This window comes from Schistosoma mansoni, assembly GCF_000237925.1.
Source record: "Schistosoma mansoni, WGS project CABG00000000 data, supercontig 0062, strain Puerto Rico, whole genome shotgun sequence".
Lineage (NCBI taxonomy): Eukaryota > Metazoa > Platyhelminthes > Trematoda > Strigeidida > Schistosomatidae > Schistosoma > Schistosoma mansoni.
In genome coordinates, this window is record NW_017386029.1 from 777,514 (window position 1) to 801,340 (window position 23,827).

The 23,827-nt window shown below is 33.2% G+C and overlaps 1 protein-coding gene across 1 annotated transcript in view; it reads left to right on the forward strand.

Annotated features, from left to right (window-relative positions):
* Positions 1 to 14,667: 14,667 nt before the first annotated feature.
* Positions 14,668 to 23,827, forward strand: part of Smp_175020 (Amiloride-sensitive sodium channel,putative) — a gene marked incomplete at both ends in the record, with an annotated part of 44,261 nt that continues 35,101 nt past the window's right edge. Inside the window, one exon of the mRNA XM_018790555.1 lies at positions 14,668 to 15,216. Coding sequence (XP_018646185.1) covers positions 14,668 to 15,216 — 549 coding nt within the window. The remainder of the gene's footprint in view (positions 15,217 to 23,827) is intronic.

The following is a 23,827-nucleotide window of genomic DNA, read 5'->3' on the forward strand; positions in this document are numbered from 1 at the left end:
TTCAAAACTATTTTAAAAGTTGAAATTCAAATGACCAGGAACGATTTAATGTTTAACCGATAGTTGTAGAGAGAGCGGGATGGTAATAATATTAACAACTGTTTAGGATGAAAAACCTGCACATGTATACATATACGGGGTGTGTGTATGTGTAAGAATAGTTCTTGAAGGAGAAATACGTTATAAGAAATAAACAAATGTCATGAGTTAATTTCATGATCTAACTTTCGATATTCATTCAAATATCAGAATGAATCAAGGTTCTGTTGTTTTGACAAATAGGACCAGAAAATATGTTGGGTGATTTGATATATAATAAAAGTTATTTGAATTGATTAATACTACTAACTATTGTACGTTTGATTGTTTTTCCCCTTACGATTGCTGTGCTTCTGGCTGCTACGGAATATATTTTCCTCGCTTCCAACTTGGACTTCTTACTTTAGTTAGCTGGGTCTGGGACGTGTCAGAATAGCTAGCTTATCGGTCTCTGGTCACAAGTCTTTGCTCCGTTCGCTAACTAGTGAATTCGAAACGCTTCAGATATAACAGTATGAAATTTTATCCTTAATAATTTACTTTATTTAAATACAGGATGTTAGATAACAATATATTTGCTGGTTACTTAACAATGGATTAAAACATTCTAAACAGTCCTAATCATCTTACAAAGCACTTACTTAAGTTTAGTCCCACTTGAAAGCTGAAATTTTAGCATAATAGCTCGATAGAGTAGGGATACTTTCTAATTCCTAAAATTAGATCAGTTCTGAAATTCCTTACGTTTTTTAAGTGTTTAAAATTACTTCTACAGTGTCCTTCAAGAGAAATTTTGATATCTTTCTAATGAATGAATACAGTATCAAACATTGATTCACTGAAACTTTTTTGATTTCTGTCATTACTTGAAGTCGGAGATGATTCATTATTCTTAGAGACAAGATTTCATCAAACAAAAGCTTTCGCTATATTTTTCACAGACATTTGTAACCTGCTTCTTGGTATCTATCTATTTCGAAGTTTTGGTAAAAATACCACAGACAATCTACTGATGAATTTTCACCTACCAGGCATAGTTGTTTTAAACGCATAATTCTAAAGAAAATGTTTCTCAAATCTTATTAACCAATCTTACCATTTCCTTATTAAGTACTTAACATGATTAGCTCTTTCGTTTAATGGATATACGCCGCAGTTCATTATTTCGTCCTTATGTTAACTGCTCTAGTATTTCTGCATAAAAATGAATCTTTCAAACGTTCAGTGAAACTAAATTTCTCGAGGGTAAACTTTAAAAATACAGTGTCAAATTTCAAATACTAATAAATGATAAGGAATAATGTACAAGTGCTTTGAAAAAATTACCCTCTTTGGTTGAAACAATTCATACTATGTAGTCTACCTACTGAAATTATGTATTAAGTAGTAATGACGTATATATCAAGTTTTTGAACAATTTACCTGAAGTATGAAAGACCGATTTTATTTAAAAAAGAAAGTGGAACTATAGTTGATGGACGAAACAATTAGATTTAAGATAATAAGTCTCTGGTTTTAACACGAAATTCATCCATTTATTTGGTTAAATACTGTTTCGGCATTATAGCTGATGAGAACCTTAAATCTTATTCCTAACCCCAACCATAAACTATAAATCATAATTCTAATTCCAAACACTTCTTCATAACCCTCATTTAGTCCTAGTTAGTAGGATGACATTTTAAAGGTCACTATAACGTTGCTCAAGGGTTGTCCATAAATTTTAGTATCACCAAAAAGAAAGTTAGTCACTGTTTACTCTCGTTTCTACTCGAATGTATATATATAAGCAATGTAATCAAATAACACCACTTAAGTGAATATTCAAACTTCAACAGTTAAAAATAAAAGACTGAGGGGCGGGAAATATTTTAGCTCAGTGCAATTATCTACTTTAGTTAAGATAGTCAATTCCAATGAATCATTGGGAATCAGCGATTTTTACATCCAATGTACGTAGAAGAACTAATGTATTAGTTTGTATACTTTCAATGTATGAAGACTGACAACAAAACATTCAGTATTCAGACAAAACAAATCTTATTATTATTGTTCTTCGTATGGCCTACTTTTGGAATAAATATGTAATTTCAAAGTGATAGAAAACCAGTCAATTAAGTAAATCAAGGCTAATTTAGATCCTGATACGCGAATTTATTGGTTCGATTCTCTACACTATATGAACGAGGCAAGATGAATGCCAAAATAATAATATTAATAGTTGCAGAGCACTTAACTTCAACTACATAACAAAATACTAAAAATATCCACAAAACCCCCTTATCATATGCTCACTAGTGACTGGCTTCAAGAGGTATTTCATGGAGTTCTAGTGAGAAGCAGTAACCAGTGGAGTTCAACGAGGTCTGTTGTGAGATATCAACTCACTGAAGATATTGGTGAATAGTTGCTCAATTTCGTGGATTGATTGAAGCTAGACATTAACACCGTTGGATGCCGGCTCAGTGGTCTAGATATTAAGTGCTCGCGCGCGAGACTGGTAGGTTCTGGATTTGAATCTTGCGAGGCAAGATCGTAGATGCGCACTGCTGAGGAGTCCCACAATAAGACGAAATGGCCTTTCAGTGCTTCCAGGTTTTCCATAGTGGTCTAGCTTCAATTGACTCATGATTTCAACTATATAAAAAATTACTAAAAATCTCCAAAAAACCCCCCTTATTGATAATTCATAGATTTGGGATTTAGGAAGAGAATAAAAGTGGATACATAGGGCTCAATCTCAATAACGAAGTCCAGTACTATCAAAACTTCAGGTTTGTCCTTTTTTATTTTTTATTAAAACCTGTCAACATGAAACCTAGTTCCCAGATTTCATCTATATATTGATAACATTATTAACACACGGACACAAAAATTTACTCCATCCTGTTGAAGCCGAAATTGATCAAACAACTACCGGATATTTATTTGGATATGAAAAAACAAAACGTACGTTAATAATTTAAACCATCTGTCACTTTGATGAAGATTTTTGTGGAGATTAATTTAATTTTTAGTCGTACATTCATGTATGTTATATCGAGTGAGTGCGTGCCCTGTTTAATATATGAACGTGCTGATTCTTGCCAATTAGAGAGCAGTGATTTGTGGATCAGAGCAATGACACACGAAAAACAGTATGAGCAGTCTTGGGTACTTATCCGTCCTGCTTTATGCCTAGCCCAGTCAGTTAAGTCCAGAACACCAATAGCAGCCTCTACAATATGAATCATTATTCTCAAACATACTGAGTTTATATACCAAACAAATAGAAAATAATATTTGTACAAGATTTGGTCAAATGTGGCTGTGAATAGGTGGAACAGAAATCAATGGACAAGGGATAACTCAAGAATGGTAAATCGTACAATAAAAATCTATGGGTCAAAATAAGCTTATAATAAGAGGGACACGAATATGGATACTCTAGTTATTTAATAATTATACAATAGGAAATATACATATCACATTGGTCCATAAATTGTTCTCAAAGTTACAATTCATAATTCTCCACGGGATATAACAATGTATACATGTTGATTGAGTTACTAATAAAAATGGAACAACAGTGGACATCCGTTTTTGTCCGATTATTCAACCATTCATTAGTGATCAAGTAAGAAAAAGCAAGAAATCTGGCCCACAACCTATAGGTCTTTAATGAAGTATTAAAGAACCCCATATCAAGATGAAATACATATCTGGTGAATCTAGTATCTAATAGTATGTACCCTACGGAGAATTTTTTTTTTACGAAATACTACTTGAATATTTTCTAATTTATTTGAATCATTCCTTAATACTTTAACCAATTCACTTTTCATTGATCATTAGTTATTAATTTAATCTCACATAAATGTCAATCATTTTAACTAGCTGTGGGGATATAAAAGAGTTAAAGATTAAATAACTTCTGGGAAAGAAAATGTCATTTAATTTTAATACGTTACATAATCCCTTACTTATTATTGTAATCCAGAATATATATATATATATATATATATATATATATATATATATATATAACGTTGGATTAGATAAAACAATACTTACTTACGCCTGTAGCTCTTGTAGAGTTACTACCGATCCAATTAAGGGACGAGTATACTGCGCAGCAGTTCGCTCTGTTCTACTTTACGGCTGTAAAATGTGGCCATTAAGAGTAGAAGATACTCACAAGTTACTAATATTTGACCACAGATGCCTTAGAAATATTGCTCGAATCTGCTGGGATCACCGGGTAAGTAATAGTGAGGTTAGACACAGGGTATTAGGGAATGATGGTAAATCAGTTGATGAGGTGATGAATCTCCATCGACTGAGATGGTTGGGCCACGTGTTACGTATGCTGAACACCGATTACCACGACGTGCTATGCTGACTGGTGTAGGGGATGGTTGGAAGAGAGTTAGGGGAGGCCAAACCAAAACATGACATTAGTCCTTGAAGTCACTAACTTCTTGTCTGGGCCGTGTTGGTAGATGCGGACTACCTAGTTGAGGTCCGCGTGACTATCGTAACCAATAGTTGGAGACTCTGTGTGACATGGCTCAGAATCGATCACAATGACACAGGTGTATACACTCTTTATCTTCTCTTAAACCTTGAGATAAAAATTGCTTCATATCTGTCTTTCTTCCTGTACTATATCCTTACATACAACCTTTCTTTTATATATTACCACCACTAAATTAACTACTTCTATGAATTCGGTGTTGATCTTGTTGTGCTAACGAGGTATGGCAACTTGGACCGATGCATATGTGTGCCTGATCCTACGTTGAAGCTGACTGACTGCCGGTCCTAAGCCCGGGTAAAGGAGGAGGATTGGGCATGGGGTTATCGACCCCATCCCATAGAAAAACTGACTCACTAAAAAAACACTAACCAGAAAAAAAATAATTTACCATTTAGATAAAACAATGGAATATGAAAATTAAAAAAAATATTGTCCTTATGTCCTTAGTTGAGAATACCACTTCTTATGTATGAATTTTATTACAAAAAAATTACTTTAGCTAATTCTAAAAGAGTAAAAGAATTTCAAACTTGATTTCACTTTAGTTATATTTTGAAGTGATTATTTCTTAAAAACAAAAACAAAACTATGAGTTTAGTAATATCGATGCATTTTGTATCGTAACCAATTTTTTTCTTCAGAAAACTAATCCTATCAGAGTTATACTGTGGTTGTTCATAATAGGTAAGAAATAACAATGGTAGTAGGATAAAGTGAATACAAGCTATTTTGTGAATTTTTTCACTTGCTTATATACTAATACAGTTGTATCATTAATAGAAAGGATTTTAGTCAGAATGGACAACATCGGATGTACCGGTATCAAGGGACGATATGGACTGGCGACAGATAGACAATTCTGTGTTTATTTAACAAAATGGTTATGTGTGGCACTGTATTCCGTCACAAACTCATACACATAGGTACATGGGTTTCGCCGGATCACACTAAGGAGAATCAGATCAATTATAGTTGTATCACTAAAAAATTAAGAATTTGATACATCCTCCCTTCGACATACTGACAAACTCAACGAATTCAAGATAACCCTTAACAACAGGTTCCAAACCTCGTAAGATATACTTAAAGAAGTAGGAACTACTATGGAGGATAGTTGGAAAGAGATCAAAGGAGCACTAACTTCAACGTGTCAGGAGGTGCTGGTCTGCAACAACCATTATCATGGATTCGTCAGCTGCATATACTGTTACCCTAGTGTTAATGTCCACATTCAGGCTAGAACTTTGTTTATTTTTCGTTCAAATGGAACAAATATTATTCCTATTTTATTAGTGGCTATGTTGACTCAGTCGCTTAGTGGATAACGCGTAAGATGTTCGAAGCATCCAATATCCTGTATACAGTTAGATTTGGTGGTCAAAAATAATCAACAATAACCTCTGAACTTAGGTCTTAGTATTGATGTCACTTGTCAGAAAAACATGTCTGTAATCTTGAGGGAATCATTGCACACTGTAGGATTTGAAACCATTTCACTCAACTTCACTGTCTGACACATTAACATTGAACTATTCGATCTAATTTCTGAGCATTTCTTCTAACTCTGTAAACTAACAAAATTTCTCCAATACTTTTATTACATTGTTATTTGAAAACTTTTCATCCAGAATTGACTAACTAAAACCATAATATAATTTATGGACAAAACAATCAGGCAAAAAATAATAGGTCTTAGATTTTGGCGTGAAATTCATTCAACCATTTCTCGAAATACCGTCAGTTCTTGATGAAAACTCTAAATCTTATTCTTAACCCTAACTATCAACTGTAAATCATTATTCTAATTCCTCATACAGGTTTATAACCTTCATTTGTTTTTAGTTATTAGGTGAACACTTTCAAGGCCACTTTATGGTCGTTCAAAGGTTGTTCATAAATTATAATCTCACCTGAAATACTTATTATAAAATTGTGGTATATACCGCTTATGTTTGTTGACATAAGTAGTACACAAAACCAATCGGAAGTGAAAACCCTAGCAGCAGAAGATTAAGGCGATCAAGTTGAAAGGAATACAAACAGAAACAGAAAGGAATTTGTCATAAGGAAGAATCATACAGAATATGAAGGACAAATGTTTGAAATTTGCAAATGAACTATTCAATGTATTCAATATTCTGTAAATCTGTTAACTTTCAAAACATTCGGCCCCTTTATGGTAATGACAGTAATCATAATAAATGATAATCTGAAATTAGTTTGTTGACATTTTTGTTTACTTCATTATGACAGTGTCATTCATGTTTAAAAGGTAAAAAAAAACTGCATTGAACATTTAATCAAATAAAGGTTAGAAGCATCCATGTTTGTTTATTTATTCTTATAAACAATTTCTTGTTACCTTTATTTGTGTACAAATGATAACACATATATCACTGTGTCAAAGAAATGTTTATTGATATAGTTCTTATGATTTAAGGGAAAAGTAAGTAGATAAGTTAATTATTTTATAAACGATGTATATTGTAAGCAGAGATGGATAGTGGTTAGCAATGGAATCCAGAAACGCGCGTTTCGTCCTATTTAGGACTCGTCAGCTGGATGTACCTATATCTTAGAATTGATGTACTGTAGCAAACTGGATAAGGTGATGGCGTTTAAAGCGAATGGTACTGGGTTCGGGTCCCAGAGTGAACATGAAATCTGAGATGCAATTACTTCCAGTTGACGAGTTCCACATAGGACGAAACGCGCATCCTGGATTCCACTGCTAGCAACTATCCATCTCTGCTTATAATGCTTGTGAATTAAGGCAATTTTGAGGAAATACGGACAGTATGCACATATGCCAATAAGAGACTGACCAACTGCAGTCTAAACATCAATGGGAAGATTCAACCAAACAATACCATGGGATGTATATTGTAGTATACTAGAAATAAATGTTAAGTTAAAATTCTGGCTAGGAAAGTTTCATGATGAATTTGTCTAATGAATTCAATAAGAAGTTACGTAATTGAACATCTTATGAATACATGTCATTCGATTAAATAGATTCGATGTTCAAGATCATCTAGAAAGTAGATAGGAACTCTATCAAAGATAATGTATTTTGATCCTATTAGTATTGTTGAAGCTTTTGGAAAGTTAGGACTGTATGTATATGTTATGCCGCGATAACAATTTGGGATCCATTTATGGACCAATATTATGCATATAATTTTTATCGTATATTTGCTAAATAATTAAACTACTCATATTCATGTTTCTTTCATTATGAGCTTATTTTGACCCTTGGACTATTATTGTACGATTTACCATTCCTGAGTTATACCCAGTCTATTAATTAATGTCCCCCCTATTCATAGCCACATTTAGTTGAATCTTGTAGAAATGTTATTTTCCATTTTACTGGTACGATGTGGTCAGTCTGTTTGGTATATAAACTCAGTTTGTTTGATATACAAGAATTCATACCACAGAGGCTGTTATCGATGTTTTGGACTTAGCTGGCTCGGCTAAGCAGAAACAGAATGGATAAGCGCTCTAGACTGCTCGTACGGTTTTTGTGTGTCACTGTTTCAATCGATAATTCGCTGCTCTCTGATTGGAGGTCTTATCAAGTCATACATTAACTGGGCATCCACTCGGTCACAAGATATAACAGTATAACACAAATTATTCAAACTTTTCCTAAATACCTCCTCCAAAACCATTAACTTCTTCTCTTTCCCCATTAACTTTATACTCTTTACAGATTTAATTTTTTTTCAATTGCCCTATGCTTGAATTCGATTTAATTTCAATGTTTTAGCTTTTCGCGCTAACCAATTCTTATTTATAACTTTTATTTCTCATGTTACATCTATGACGTTCCTAACGAATATTCAAAGTACTACCATCCATATTTCAGCTTTTTTTAAAGTAAGAGTAGTATTTTTCTTTTTGTAGTTTTGTTGCTATGCTCAGCAACTTTTGGCTTTGTGTTACTATCAGTATGGGGTGGTGAATATTGTTGAGTTTTATTCGAGTCATGAACCGATCCAAGTTAGATAATTCCTCAAATCCCTAAAGTATTGAGCGACCATTTCAAGACTATTCAACAGTGCACATCTGTGACGTTTGCAACCAGGAGTAAACACAGTATGTGATTTAAATAAAACTCAGTGATCTCTATAACCCCATACTGACAATTAGCATGGGCTCACCAGTGACTAGCCATGAGAGGAAATTTCTGGAGTTTTACTGAGAAGCCATGACCAATGGAGTTAATCTATGTGGGATGTGTGACATTTACTTACTGAAGACAATGGAGGATGGTCGCGTAATATCGTGGACTGAATGAAGTCAGAAATGTGCCGCGTTGGATACAGGTTTAGTGGTCTAGAAGTCAAACGTTCTCATAAGAGACTGAAGGTCTCAGGTTTGATTCACATTCGAGAGGTTGTGGATATGAACTTAGGAGTAGTCTTGTAGTAGGACGAAACAGCTGTCCAGTGCTCCTAAGTTTTCAGTGGTGATCTAACTTTGACTACTTCGTCATTTCAATAAAAGTATATTGGAATAACATTTTTATCACGCGAAAAGTATACATTTGAGTCTGTATACTTTACAAGATGAATTCGGAGAAAAGGAACTTTTTACTGAATTGATCTCTTCGTTTTTCTTTCTCACTTGTGTACTTGTGCCCAGATACTTCCATATCGTAAAATTTGTGGCTTCGAATTCCATTGATATGTATTCAAATCTCATTGCAAACATAAGTTTCCTAGAAGATTTTAGATGAGCCTTGTTGAGAAATACTTAATAATTGATTTCAATTAATTAATAATTGATGGGCATTTAGAAGTAATTTCTTTCTGCATGTAAGTACTGTCCTCACAGTTGAAATCATGAGTCGTTCTAAGCTAGACCACCACTGAAAATCTAGGGACACTGGACGGCTGTTTTGTCATAGTATGAGACTTCCTAGTGGTTCTCATATACGACCCTGTGCGAGGGTTTCGAACCTAGGACCTTCAGTCTAGCGCGCCAATGCCCAACCCCCAGACTACTGAGCCGACATTCAACGGTGTTAGTGTTTAACGGTTCTGTGACAGATTAATTATTATTACGCAACAAGAAATGTAAATCACAAATAAGCTATAGGGAATGTAGAATATTGTTTTTTTATTAATATCAGGTGTTTGGGGGGATATTATAGTAATTTTAATAGTTGAGATGATGAGTCGATTGAAGCTAGGCCACCATGAAAAACCTGGAGGCACTGGAAGGCCGATTCGTCCTAGTGGGACTCCTCAGCAGTGCACATCCACCATGCCGCCTTGCGAGATTCGAGCCTAGGACCTATCAGTCTCGCTCGCATGCGCCTAAACTCTAGACAATTGAGCCGGTATCCAAATGTGTTAATCTCTAACATCAACTGATCCACGACATTGAGTGATACATTCATCATTGTCTTCAGTGAGTTACTATCTCACAACAGACCTGGTTGAACTCCACTGGTCAATGCTTCTCACTAGAACTCCATGAAATACCTGTTGAAGCCAGTCACCAGTGAGCATATGTTGGATAATATCAGAAGTTGTTTTGTGAATATTATAATAATTTTAATAGTTGAGATCATGATTCAATTAAAGCTTGACCACCATGAAAAACCTGGAAGCACTGGACGGCCGTTTCATCTTATTGTAGGACCTTCAAATAATTGTCCTAATTGAATACCTTTAAATAAAGTAATTGATAATATAAATTACTATTCGATTATTAAAGTAGTCTCATTATTTTTTAAAAAAGAAAACAAATTATTATTCAGCGTTAAATAGATTATTACTATTTCTTCTTTTTTCTTTTTAACTTCAAAATAGATTTTTGGCTAATTTTATCGGAAAAGTCTCAAAATTAAAAGAAGAACTTTTCGGTGTCTACAATGTGAAATAGCAGCATAGTGAACAAGAACACGAGCAGAGATAATCAAATGTACTGCGGCACAAAATTACAGCATATCTCAGTAAAATCTGACAAACATACAGTAAACAGTTAATACGAAAAGATTAATTCAATTAAGAGTCCGTTTTCACCGAACTCATCCTGTAAAGTATACAGACGCAAATCTATATTTTTTTTGCGTGATAAAAATGTTGATCAATTATACTTTTGTTGAAATGATGAAGTAGTCAAAATTAGTTATCCACCTAAAATCTGACAGCATTAAACGACCATTTCGTCCTAGAGTAGTGGATGAGAACACCAGTGGAGACAATCGAATGTATTTGACACAAAAATTACAGACTATCTCGGTAAAATCTGACAACCATATAGTAAACATTTAGTTTGCAAACTGTCAATCAATTGTTTTAATCTTAACTGTTCCTTCTGTAAATATCAGTTCATCTCTGATTTCATTGTTCATACATTTTCGTACCTATTGCGTTCCGTTTCCGTCCTTTCGTTATCGATCATCTCTACTGAAATACATTCAAAACCGGACCATCATTATATACTACTTATGTAGATATAAGTAACCCACATCACAGTAGTGTTACATAATTACAAAATGTCTATAAGAGTGAATACATACCTCGATTTATTTACATATATAAATAATAAAAAATTTTTTCAAATTCACATACTATTGTTTGTTTGAATCTTCCCATTGATGTTTTTAGGACTGCAACTGGTCAGTCTCTAATTGGCATATGTGCATATTGTGCGTATTGCCTCGATATAGCCTAAATTCACAAGCATGGTAAGCAAAGATGGATAGTGGATAGCAGTGGAATCCAGGACGTGCGTTTCGTCCTATTTGCCACTCACAAGCTGGATGTGCCTGCATCTCAGAGTTGATGTTCACTCTGGGACTGGAACCCAGTAACGTTCGCTTCAAACTCCATCGCGTTATCCACTCGGCCACTGAGTCCTGATAGCCACTTGCTTATGCAATGGCGTGAAGTTTAAATTCACTTAGTATTGTTTGTTTGAATCTTCTCATTGATGATTAGGATTGCAACTGGTCAGTCTTTAATTGGCATATGTGCATACTGTGCGTATTGCCTCAATATAGCCTAAATTCACAAGCATGGTAAGCAAAGATGGATAGTGGCTAGCATTGGAATTTTAGTAAATTAATTATTGTAAATTTTTTTTTCATTTTATCAGTAGAGTTACTTTTTATTTTGAAAAAAAACGACTTAGTACGTTTCATAATTTTGTTTCGTGTTTAGTTAACTGAAAATGATTAATTGTATACTTTCTAGAATGTTCCATAAACTAACTAACCAATCATAGTGGAGTAGACAAAAAAAACACGAGACTTTCCATGAATCTTGCAACATTTAAGTGTAATTAGTTTTATGAAGTAACTTAATTAAAAACTTGGATATCATTTTTATGATTTATCATTTTGGTAGTAGGTAGGATTAGACTCATATATATATAGTATAGACTTTTGGAGATTGTTGAGTTTAAATTAATATCCTGGATGGATCAATGTTAGATCACCATTGAAAACCTGGAATAATTGGACGAGTGCTTTGTTCTGGTATGGAACTCCTGAGAAGTACGCATCCACAATCAAGCACATGGGACTCGAAACCAGGACGATCGGTTTGGTGCGCGAACGCCTAACCTCTAGACCACTAAGCCGGCATCTAACAGTGTTGATGTCCACGAAATTGCACCACCGTCCACCATTGTCTTCAGTGAGTAACTGTCTTACAAAAGACACGGTTGAACTACACTCGTCATGGCTTCTCACTAGAGCCTAAGGAAATTCATCTTGAAGCCAGTCACTGGTGAACACATGATAATTATCAGTATGGAGTTGTGGAGATTATTAAGTTTAAATTGATATCATGAACAGATCAATGTTAGACCGCCATTGAAATATATATATATATATATATATATTCACAAAGTAACCATAAGTTGTTATAAGTATTTTAATAGATTAATGAGAAGATGGAATTGATCTGAAGAGTGTAATATATTCCAGAATATGTGCTTCCAAAACATTTAATTAAAACACGAAACTACTGACTGGAACATTGATATCAAATGACTATCTTCTAAAACTTATAAATCGGTGTAAAATTTAAATGACATGAAAACCTCTGCTTAAGTCTGTTTCAAGGTGAATCGAATAGTGTAATTTTTTCAGATAGAGATCAAAAAGAGCTATCAAGAAGGAATACTACCCTGTTAAATTTATTATTAATAAAAAAAACCTAAGCCTGTGATTGAAACTTCTGGAATGTTTACTCAATGATCATTAGACATGTTTAATGTTGATATCTTGTTTATAAATTAGTATCATCAATGAATTTAAGGTTGATAGTGATGAGCTAATTGACTGAGACTCAATTAAAAATTTACCATATACAAGTGTCACTCCAATTATTTTGAAATAACTTGAAAAAGATTAGAATGACTTATGTAGATGGTAAGTCAGTATGTTCTATCAATCGGGATCCTTTTATTTTATCCTAACAATCCAAAATTTACTAATCAGATAATCAAATTTCACTCTATAACACAGTACAATATGGCCTAAATTTTAGGTATTTTCATCTACTCTTGAAGGCCTCGGGTTCTGGTGACGCTGTGATCATGGATGCTCAATACTTAAGATCCCCAAACTGTAATGAAACATCTATCCTGGTGCCTTCTAGTTTTCAATAGTTGTTTAACTAAGATCGATACGTGATGTAAGTAGGAAATTTTACAATCTTCACAACAATTTAAAATAACAGTATCATATATTTAGAACAATATGAAATTCTCAAGGAATTGAGTGTGACGAAACCTACTTCTAAATATTAGCTAGGGAAATGTATACACGAGAAATAAATAATATTAAACATATTTTTCTTAAGAAGTCTTTATGCATATCACAACATTCACTGGCCGGATACTATCAGCAACAGCGTTTTATGGCAGAGAACAAACCAGCTTCCAACTGGAGAGGAAATTAGGAAAAGATGCTCGAAGTGGATCGGACATACGTTGGAGAAATCATAAAACTGCATCACGAGGTTAGCCCTAACTTGGAATCCTGAAGGGAAGTGGAAAAGAGGAAGGCCAAGAGACTGAAGCAGATATGAAAAGGATGAATGTTAACTGGAAAGAACTAGAAAGGATTGCCCATGACAGGGTTGAATGGAGAATACTGATGGGTGGCCTATACTCCTCAACGTGGGGTAATAGGCATAAGTAAATAAGTAACTCTCCTACAACCAATTTCGATTATGGTTAAATTTTTTAAGACCCTTTTATTAACTTACTTAACAGACAATGTTATTCGAATAGTAACAATTCGTCTATTACTTTGTACTATTATGATCATTATCTTCTCTGTATGAACGTGTACTCTTGATAACATGACAACCTACGCACATCTCTCTTTAGCTTAAGTGTTGATAGCTTAAATATTGCTCGATAAATCATTCTCTTCCTCATGTATATATGTACTCGAATCCTATTATTAACCCTTGCCTTGCTTAACTGAGCGTTTAGTCAATTTGACTATAAACTCGCCTCTGTATTTGCTCGCACACATACACTTATTGACCTCTCTGCTTCAATTTTGCTCAACGTGCTTGTAACCTTGTGAATCTGTGCTGTCCACTTATAAACAGTATTTGCCACTTCTTATTGTCTTCTGATTTCAAACACCATTGAGATTTACATGATAACAGTTATCAAGTTGATTGATTCATGAAACTAAATCACTACATCTATACATATATTCTTTTCAGAAAAGGGTCTTATGGAGATTTCATAGTTGAAATCAATGAGTCAATTGAAGCTAGATCATCAATGAAAACCTGGATCAACATCTTTTTTGTTTACCTGTAATTAATATTTGGAATGATTAGTAAGGCTACATTATTTGTATTGGGAAAAATAACACCCACATATATCAATATTTTGATTGGTTAATTTAAATAATGAATAGAAATTCAATGATTATTACCCATTCCATTTATGATTCATTCATTCATTCAATGAATCCCATTAAAATCTGATGGCTTTAAAAACAAATGATTCTACATTCAAAGAGATAGTTTACTCCAACGAAAAATGATGTATAGTAACTCCTTCACAATCATCTCATGTGTATAAAAGTAAAACAAACCGACAAACTCATCATGAAATGTTTCTCTAGTGTATTTTCACAAAGTTCCTTAGTACCATTAGCTAAAATTGCTAATGCACCATCACGTTCATTACGTATATTATGGGCTATTGTTACAGCAATTATGTTTATTGGATTATGTGTATGTATTAGTCTTGTTGTTATGCAATATTTAAAACATCAAACAGTATTTCAATTAGATTATTCTGGTCGTCATACTGTTTATGATCAAGTACCTGGTATAACAATATGTCCACAATCACAAGAATCAAAACGTTTATTTTTAGATGCAATGAAACGTTTAAATATTATAACACAACCAATACCATTACCATGGTTTAGTAAAACTGTTATGGATCAATTACGTATGAAAGTAATAGAAATACAACCTGATTTAAAATTTGGTATTATAGTACATCGTTTACCAAAAGGTGAATTATTATGGAATACATCAAAAACTGCTATATCACCAATTTATAGAATGTTATTAAATTTTAGTGTAGAATTTCAAATACAACCATCATATTTAGCTGATAGTTATCGTTTAACTGTAATGGAACAAGTAAGTATATTAATAATTTATATCTGTTTGTAATTGTTCAATAAGTGATAAGTCTTAGTGATTGAACGCTATATTCGGATCCTAAGCTATCATTAAAGGGGATGTAAGCTAGATTACCATGGAAAACCTGGAAACACTGGAAGGCCGTTTCATTTTAGTATAGGACTCCTCAGCATCCAAGATCCCGCTCACGGGATTCAAACCCTGAACTTTCAGTCTCACCGTTGGATGCCGGCCCAGTGGTGTAGAGGGTAAGCGTTCACGGGCAAGAGTGACGGTGCCGGGTTCTAATCCCAAGAGTGGGATCTTGGTTGCTCACCGCTGATGAGTCCCATACTAGGACGAAACGGCCGTGCAGTGATTCTAGGTTTTCAGTGATGATCTAGCTTTAATTAAATCATGAATTCAACTATTAAAATAATTTTCTATTGAATGTAACTAATTTTTGATGTAGGTTTGTTCTCTGAGCTGGATGGTTTGATCATGGAGCTTTTATCGTCCTTCTGAACGACATCATCAGCACAAACTTTGGGTAGACACTTCACTTCTACCCAAAGTTTGCGCTGATGATGTCGTTCAGAAGGACAATGAAAGCTCCATGATCAAACCATCCAGCTCTGAGAACAAACCTATATCAAAATCACCCACCTGAGCTGCAAATCTTCTCCACCATCTCAAATGTAACTAATATCAGCCAAATAAAAACTAAATATATCATTACTATAAATTAGTTTTATTTTAAATGTTTTTAGGAATTAAGGATAACATTGCTTTTCTAATTATTTCGGTAATCTGTTATATTTATTAGTTTCAATTTGTAAGAATTTATCATTTAAATACTTTAATGTAAAGTTGAATTAATCTCATTTAAGTTTATGTGGATGCGCACTGCTGAGGAGTCTCATAATAGAACAAAACGGCCGTCTAGTTCTTTCAAGTTTTCCATGGTGGTCTAGCTTCAATTGACTCATGATTTCAACTATGAAAATACTGAAATCTCCACAAAACCTCTTCTGATTATGTAAAGAAGTCTTAATGTTAACTTAAACTATATTCTATATATGTTATATACTTAACTGTATATTTTGTTAAGAATAATATTAACTCATTATGAGATAGACCTATTGAAAATTGACCATATTTCTAGAAAACTGCTCTAGTCGGGTTTTAATTTAAATATGTTGATTTTGGTGGAATTTTGCTCTCTTAGATGGATAGTTTGGTCGTGAAGCTTTCATTGTTATTCATTCTACGACCAAGCCATCCAGTTGAGGAAACAAAACTTCACTGAAATCAAGTAAGATTTAGATAATTATTTATTACGAATGAAATAATAATAGTTTGTTACATTAAACAGGGTGATTATGATCATTATTCGGCTTTCCTTTTGTTCACTTTTTGTTTCAACAAGAGGTAACAATACCTTAGAGATGTAGATGTAATCATTGCATACATGATCGTATGTAATTTGTTGTAACCTATTTATTGGATACTAAACGTTTAATGAAAGTAAATGATCATCGACACAAAATATGGGAGACGTTTATGGGCATCAAGCTTATGAATATATAAGTGACGTTTTAGAATAGTGATTAGTTGACAGGCATGTTCATCTACAAATGTTTACGATAATTTATGATCCCCTAATGTAATCTCTTTTTATTACATAATATGATTGATTTCTCAATTAAATACTAATTGAATGTCATTTCTCTAAAAGACAGACTATGACGTAGATGAATTACAATGGTTTCAGGTTTTTAATGGTGGTCTAACATTCACTCATTCATTCATGATATCAATTGAAACTTAACAATCTTCACAACCCCTATACTGACAAGAGGATGGATTGACTGAAAACAACTAACCGGATAACTAAGAAAAGGAACTGGGACTTATGTTATCTCTAAACAAATAAGTTACTTTGAAAGTCATAAATTAGAATGAAGATACAAAAATAATTGATCAGTATTTGTGATTATACTTACCTATCCATGAATAAAATTCGATAAATTATTTTTGTTTGAGATTATGAATGGAATGATGTTAGATCATCATTGAAAACCTGGAAGTACTGAAAGACAATTTCATCCTGGTATGAAACTCCTTAGCAGTGAGTATTCACGATTCCGCTTGGAGGATTGGAACCCAGCACCTTCGAGAAATTAATTGTAACTGTCTTGAAATAAATAAATATGAAATTTAACCGATTACTGCATAATAAATATACCTAAAATTCAATGGTTTTTGTGAAGAAAGTCGTATTTCCCTTCTTACTTATGTCGTAATATATACACTATAGAATACCACAACTTAACATTGGTGTAGTGAACAAGAACACTGGTGGACACAATCGAATGTATTTAAGCACAAATTACAGACTATCTCACTAAAATCTGATAATCATATAGTAAACAGTGAATTTGTAAACTATCAATCAATCGTCTCAATCTTAATTGTTCCTTCTGAAAATATCAGTTTAAGTTCTCTGATTTCATTGTTCATGCATTTTCATATCGATTGTGCTTCGTTCTTGTTCTTTCCTTATCGACCTTCTGCCAAAATACATTCTATGTCAGACCATCACTATATACTACTTATGTGTATATAAGTAGCCCACACCACATTGGTACTATATACTTGAAATATTGTTTATGAATAGCAAAAAAAGAATCATCTACAGTAAGAAATTTACAATACCTTCAAATAGATTATGGAGATCCATTTGTTTTAGTGTTTTACGTAGATCCATATCACCTTCATCATTTTTATTAACTAAAAAGTCATCGACTCATTTTATTAAAATAAAGTTAAATTAACATACTAAAGTAGGTTTTTATCAATAATGAGAATGATTACCCGGATAAAACAAACAAACAACCATTGGAAGTTGAATTTGTAACCGGATATTTGAAACAATTTTTAAGAGGTTTAACCAAAAACTGAATCAAATGATATCTGAGTATTCAATAGGTGGATCAACTTAAACCAAAACTATTTGAGTAATACTGATGTTTTTTATTATTCAAATATCAAGCATATTATGGGTAATGTTGTTTTTAACTTACTTGACACGTATTGTTCGAAAGATTTTTATACGTTTTCTAAACTATTGATTCACCGAAAAAAGAGGAATTCATAAAAATCATCATTGAAGACCAGTAAGTACTAGTCTGCTGTTTTATTTCTAAGCAGTGAGTATCCAAGACTTTACCACCAAAGATGGAACCTAAGACATTATGTCCCACACTCACAAGCTTGATTTTTAGGTCACTGATCCGAGATCCCGTGGAGTATATATCTAGCTTATGAGGAGTGACCAATAGTTGTCCAGTGTTTCCTAGTTTTCAAAAACAGTCTTAGTAAGATCAATCCATGATTAATTCTATAAAAAGAACTTATATTAATAACGTTTCTTGAATAAAAAGAGGAGGGTTATTTGTGTGAACCCCTAAAGGCTTTTGTTGTATATAACGAGATGGGGTCAAAACTATCCTTGCAGAAGCTTACTAAGAAGTGTTATCGATATGTTAAGAGATAAAATAGGGAAAAGTAGCATATATCATACTATCCATTAAAAATGATGACATAATGAAGAATAATTTAATGCAGTTGGAAGCGAGATTTTTTCATAAGGATTGCAATGTAGAAGTAGGGTAGGATCGACACTAGTTACGATTCAATCTTCCATACTAATTTTATGTTCTGAACCGCTATGTTAAATACTTACCAACACGTGGCTTTTAACACCTAGTTCTAGTGTCGGTTAACGATGCATTGTTTGGAACCCTGTATTTAGAAATATTTAACACAAAAGTATTCCAGAACAAAATGTTTCGGGTCACAAAATAAAATTCACAGTGTGACCACTATATGTGATTGAACAGATAGTCGTAACAAACATTTCCAATTTGAGCAGAACAAGCTTCACATTCATAATATAGAAGTGATCACAGCTTGTCGATGATTGAATTGGATCACTCATAATAAAGTTCAAACAGGATTATGCCAACATTAGGAACAAAACAACATGATATTTACAGAATTGGTTAATTTCGTTGCTTACTATTGAACATTATTTAGTAATTAGTTATTGTGAATATCTAATCTGTACGGAGAGTTACTTCCAACAAGGGTAGTTAAATGTCAACAACTGTGATTATGACATCAAGTGAAATAGCCTTCAGTCACTAGTGAAAACTGATTCCGTTTAGCTTGCAAATATGTCTTGCTAACTAGGGACAGTTACCAAGAAATTTATGTTTGAGTTCATATACATATAACGTCGAATCACTTTAAATGATTTACTTGTTACATCATTACTTACTTACTTACGCCTGTTACTCCCAATGGAGCATAGGCCGCTGACCAGTATTCTCCAACCCACTCTCTCCTGGCCCTTTCTTTCCAGTTCTATCCAGTTTTTGTTCATTCTTCTCATGTCTGTCTTCATTTCTCGGTGTAATGTGTTCTTTTGTCTTCCTCTTCTCCTTTGACATTCAGGATTCTATATGAGGGCTTGTTTTGTGACGCAGTTATGTGATTTCCTCAATGTGTGTCCTATCCACTTCCAGAGCTTCTTCCTGATTTCTTTATCCGCTGAAATCTGGTTTATTCTCTCCCACAGTAGAATGTTGCTGATAGTGTCCGGACAACGGATCCGAAGTATGTTGCATAGACAACTGTTAATAAATACCTGTATCTTCTGGATGATGGCTTTCGTAGTTCTCCACGTCTCCTCCCCATACATTAGAACTGTCATGTTATGTCATTGCTAACTTATTAATAGCTTAAATATCTGAATCTATTAATTAGTTCGCATCACTCATCATTAATTTTATTTAATGAACTATACTAAAACAATTGTGATCTGACATGAAGGGTAACAGTAATAGGTTGAATTTGTATATAGTTTTGCAGGCCATGGAAGATTCAATAGACCAGAATGCTGTTCTGTGGTATAGATTATGTATAGATATATTGATGTTTAATTTGATCATTTTACCTCTAATTTTAAATACAATTACCAATGTAAACATGGAATTGTTGATTTGCTCCTACTAAATGTTGTTTCAGTTATGCAAAGCTTCAACTGATACATACATATTCATTTATTAGTTAAGGGGAAAGGAAAATGTGCTTACTGGAAATGAAGTTTTAAATTAAGTAATGACTTTGAACTTATTAAGAAAATGAAAGGTCATCAAATATTAATTTAACTTTATTTAAGTAGTATAATGATATATCGTTTTATTGAATGAAACGCTACTCCCTATAGATATATATTCTCTTCAAAATACTTGTTTGTCCTAATAATTTTGTCTCATATTTGTTTTCATTGTTTAAAGTATCCTTATAAATTCTCGGATTAATTTTGAGATATATGAAGGAAGAATGATCTTTCATATTCCTCGAGTTATGGATCAGAAACTTAATGATCATTATTGAATCTCATTGTACATGTCTCATACTATTCATAATGCTCTTGAGAACCTTCATGTAGAAGATAGTCTTTGATTATTTTTAGTTATGTCTATCACTTAAATGTTTTGCATATTCAGTGCTTAGACTATATATACAAATGGTATGGCAAATAGGATCAATCAGTTGACATTAATCACTGAGATAAAATGATATAGTCTAAATAGGATATCTATATCTACTTTCATGTTGTGAGCAATTACTACCTTTGGGAATGTATAATAATCTACTTTTAAATTTAATATCAATGTAGACTAATTTTTAAATAGTTGTGAAGGGGGTTTGTGGAGATTGTAGTATTTTAACAGATGAATTCACGAATAAACCCATGTTCTCAATATGGTTTAGTTTAGATGGACTGGTGAATTCAACTGTCAAAATACTGTTATCTTCAGAAATCCCCATTCTGATAATAATCATGTGTTCACTAATAACTAGCTTCAAGATGGACTTCTTAGAGTTCTAGTAGGAAGCCGTGAACTGTGACTTTTAATCCGTGTCAAAAGTGAGATAATTATCTACCTCCGACAATGGATCAATGGTTGAGCAAGATCATGAATCGATTGAAGTTAGACATGAACATCGTTAGATACCGGCTCAGTGGTCTATAGGTTAAGCGTTTGCGCGTGAGACTGATATTCCTGTGGTTCGAATCTCATGTGCTTGATTATAGATTCGTACTGTTGAGGAATCCTATACTAAGACAAAGCAGCCATCAAGTGCTTCCAAGTTTTCAAAGATGGTCTAGCTTAGATCGGACTCATGAGTTCAACTTTCAAATGTTAAGATTTACTCTCAATGTGTTATGAAAACCATGAATTTATTCAACATTATAATTTCTTTCTATATGTAAATAAATTTTAAGAACAATAAAAATAAACAAACCATACTGTAGGTGTAATTTTTCACATGTCATATTTATTTGGAAGTGGGGGGGGTTGAGGAAATTTCAGTAATTCCCTTTTCTGTTTCCATAAATCCCAAGTCAATTAGGATTTTCTATTTTAAGTGGAGGTTTTTTCCTACCTTATTTGACAGTTTATTTTTAAAGTAATTACTTTAAAATAGATTAATAGTAAAGACATAAGATATACTACTATTCATATCAATGTATTCAGTCAATCAAAAGAAATCAATCCAAGTAGAAAAAATGTAGAAAATTTGGATTTGAGGAACTTTGAGAATGTTAGAGGATTCCTATAACACAACGTTCAGATCAATTAATAATCAACATACACATTGACATCAACTGAATTACTGAAGGTTAATCAATTACAAGACATGAGGTAAACTAACGAAGAAAATAGACGGGAATGCAGAGGTGAATGAAATTGACAAAACTTAGGAAAACAGCCAATTATAAACTTGGTCATTAGAATAAACCAATATAACATTTGTGAAATAACTAGAAAACTTACTCTTATATGATGGAGTTTTGTTCTCTGAGCTGGATGGTTTGGTCATGGAGCTTTCATCGTTCTTCTGCACGACATCATCTGCACAAACTTTGGGTAGAAATATTTGTTGAAGATGTTGTACAGGATGATAATTAGAGCTCAGGAATTAAACCATTTAGCTCAGAGAACTTAACACTATCAAAAGCATTCACCAGAGCTACAGATTTTTTCCATCACCTTAAAATTACTTTCCCATTGACAGTAATACCGTGGGTCAATAAAAAGTAATAAAATGAGGCCACGTTGTTTCAACCAAAAATCTCCTAATGACAAGTGGATGTTACTGGTTGAAAAATGGCTTCTTTATCTAAAGAGTGCTTACCTACTTGATTCAATTTTTCCTTATAAGCCGTCTTCTCAAACTTATTCCTCTCATTCAATCGCCCGTTGGATCTTGAATATAGGGGATTTGTGTACCAGCATCAGACTAGGACATCTTTCTTCATAACATATAAAATCAAATAACAATATTTAAACAATCTAGTTGTGTAATGAAGAAGAATTGAAAAGCCCATAGGGGATGATAGAACTAGAGATTTTTGTTTTACCTAAAGTCAATCAAAATTTATTACTAATTTCGTACAATAAACTAGAACTGTCATCACGCATTTTCCCTCTTTTGATACCGATCACTTTTTGTCATCCTTGACTTTCTTTAAATCCAGCTTAAGAAAAGAATTATTCACACCAAACTTTATGCATAAACATATCCACCCTATATTTATAAGAAATGTCAATGTTGTTTTTGCGAAAGAAAACCCTGATAGAAATTAATTGAATAGAAACAAAGATTTATAATTCAATAGTATGTTTAATTAATAATCACTAAAGTATTCGAAGTGGAATAAGCCCTTTTGAAAAGTATTGTTTAATACAATCGGAATAGTAATCCTGGTATTTCCTATCTTATAGGGAGCGTTGAGTACAATTTAGAGAGACATTGATCCGTTCAAAATTTTAATCAATATTTAGGACAGAAGTACATTGAACTATATATCATATTCAGAAGGGGTTTTGTGGAGATTTCAGTACTCTGGCTCAAGAATGGTAGGTGCTGGCTTCAAATCTCGCTCCCGAGGTGGGATCGTGGATGCGCACTGCTGAGGAGTCCCATAATAAGATGAAACGACCGTCCAGTGCTTCCAGGTTTTCCATGGTAATCTAGCTTCAATTGACTCATGATTTCAACTATATATCATATATTTGAAAATTTTAGAAACAAGTAAGAGAAATGCTATGTGATCGTCGTTTTTCACCTGTCATTAATAGTAGATATGAGAAAGTTGGAAACGATAGATAAATGGGTTGAACCTAGGTTTTATGCCGTAGCAACTTATACCCTACCCCATAAGACTTTTAACGTGTGATCTATTAGAAAACATTATCAGTGACTTATTTAAACAATGGGATTATTGGTCTTTGAGAAAGCTTATTTACTGACTTTCCTGACAAATTAAAACAAATCATTTTACAATTAAAACATGAGTATGGAGCTTTTGATAATTGCTTATATCAAAGTAATTTTCTTCAAAATAAATTTTGAAATTAAGTACACCAATACCCATGTCATCACAGTGTTGTAATTTGGTTAGTCAATGTAAATTTCAGGTAAACATAATAATCATATGCACACTAGTGACTGGTTTCAAGAGGTATTTTCTGGAGTTCTAGTG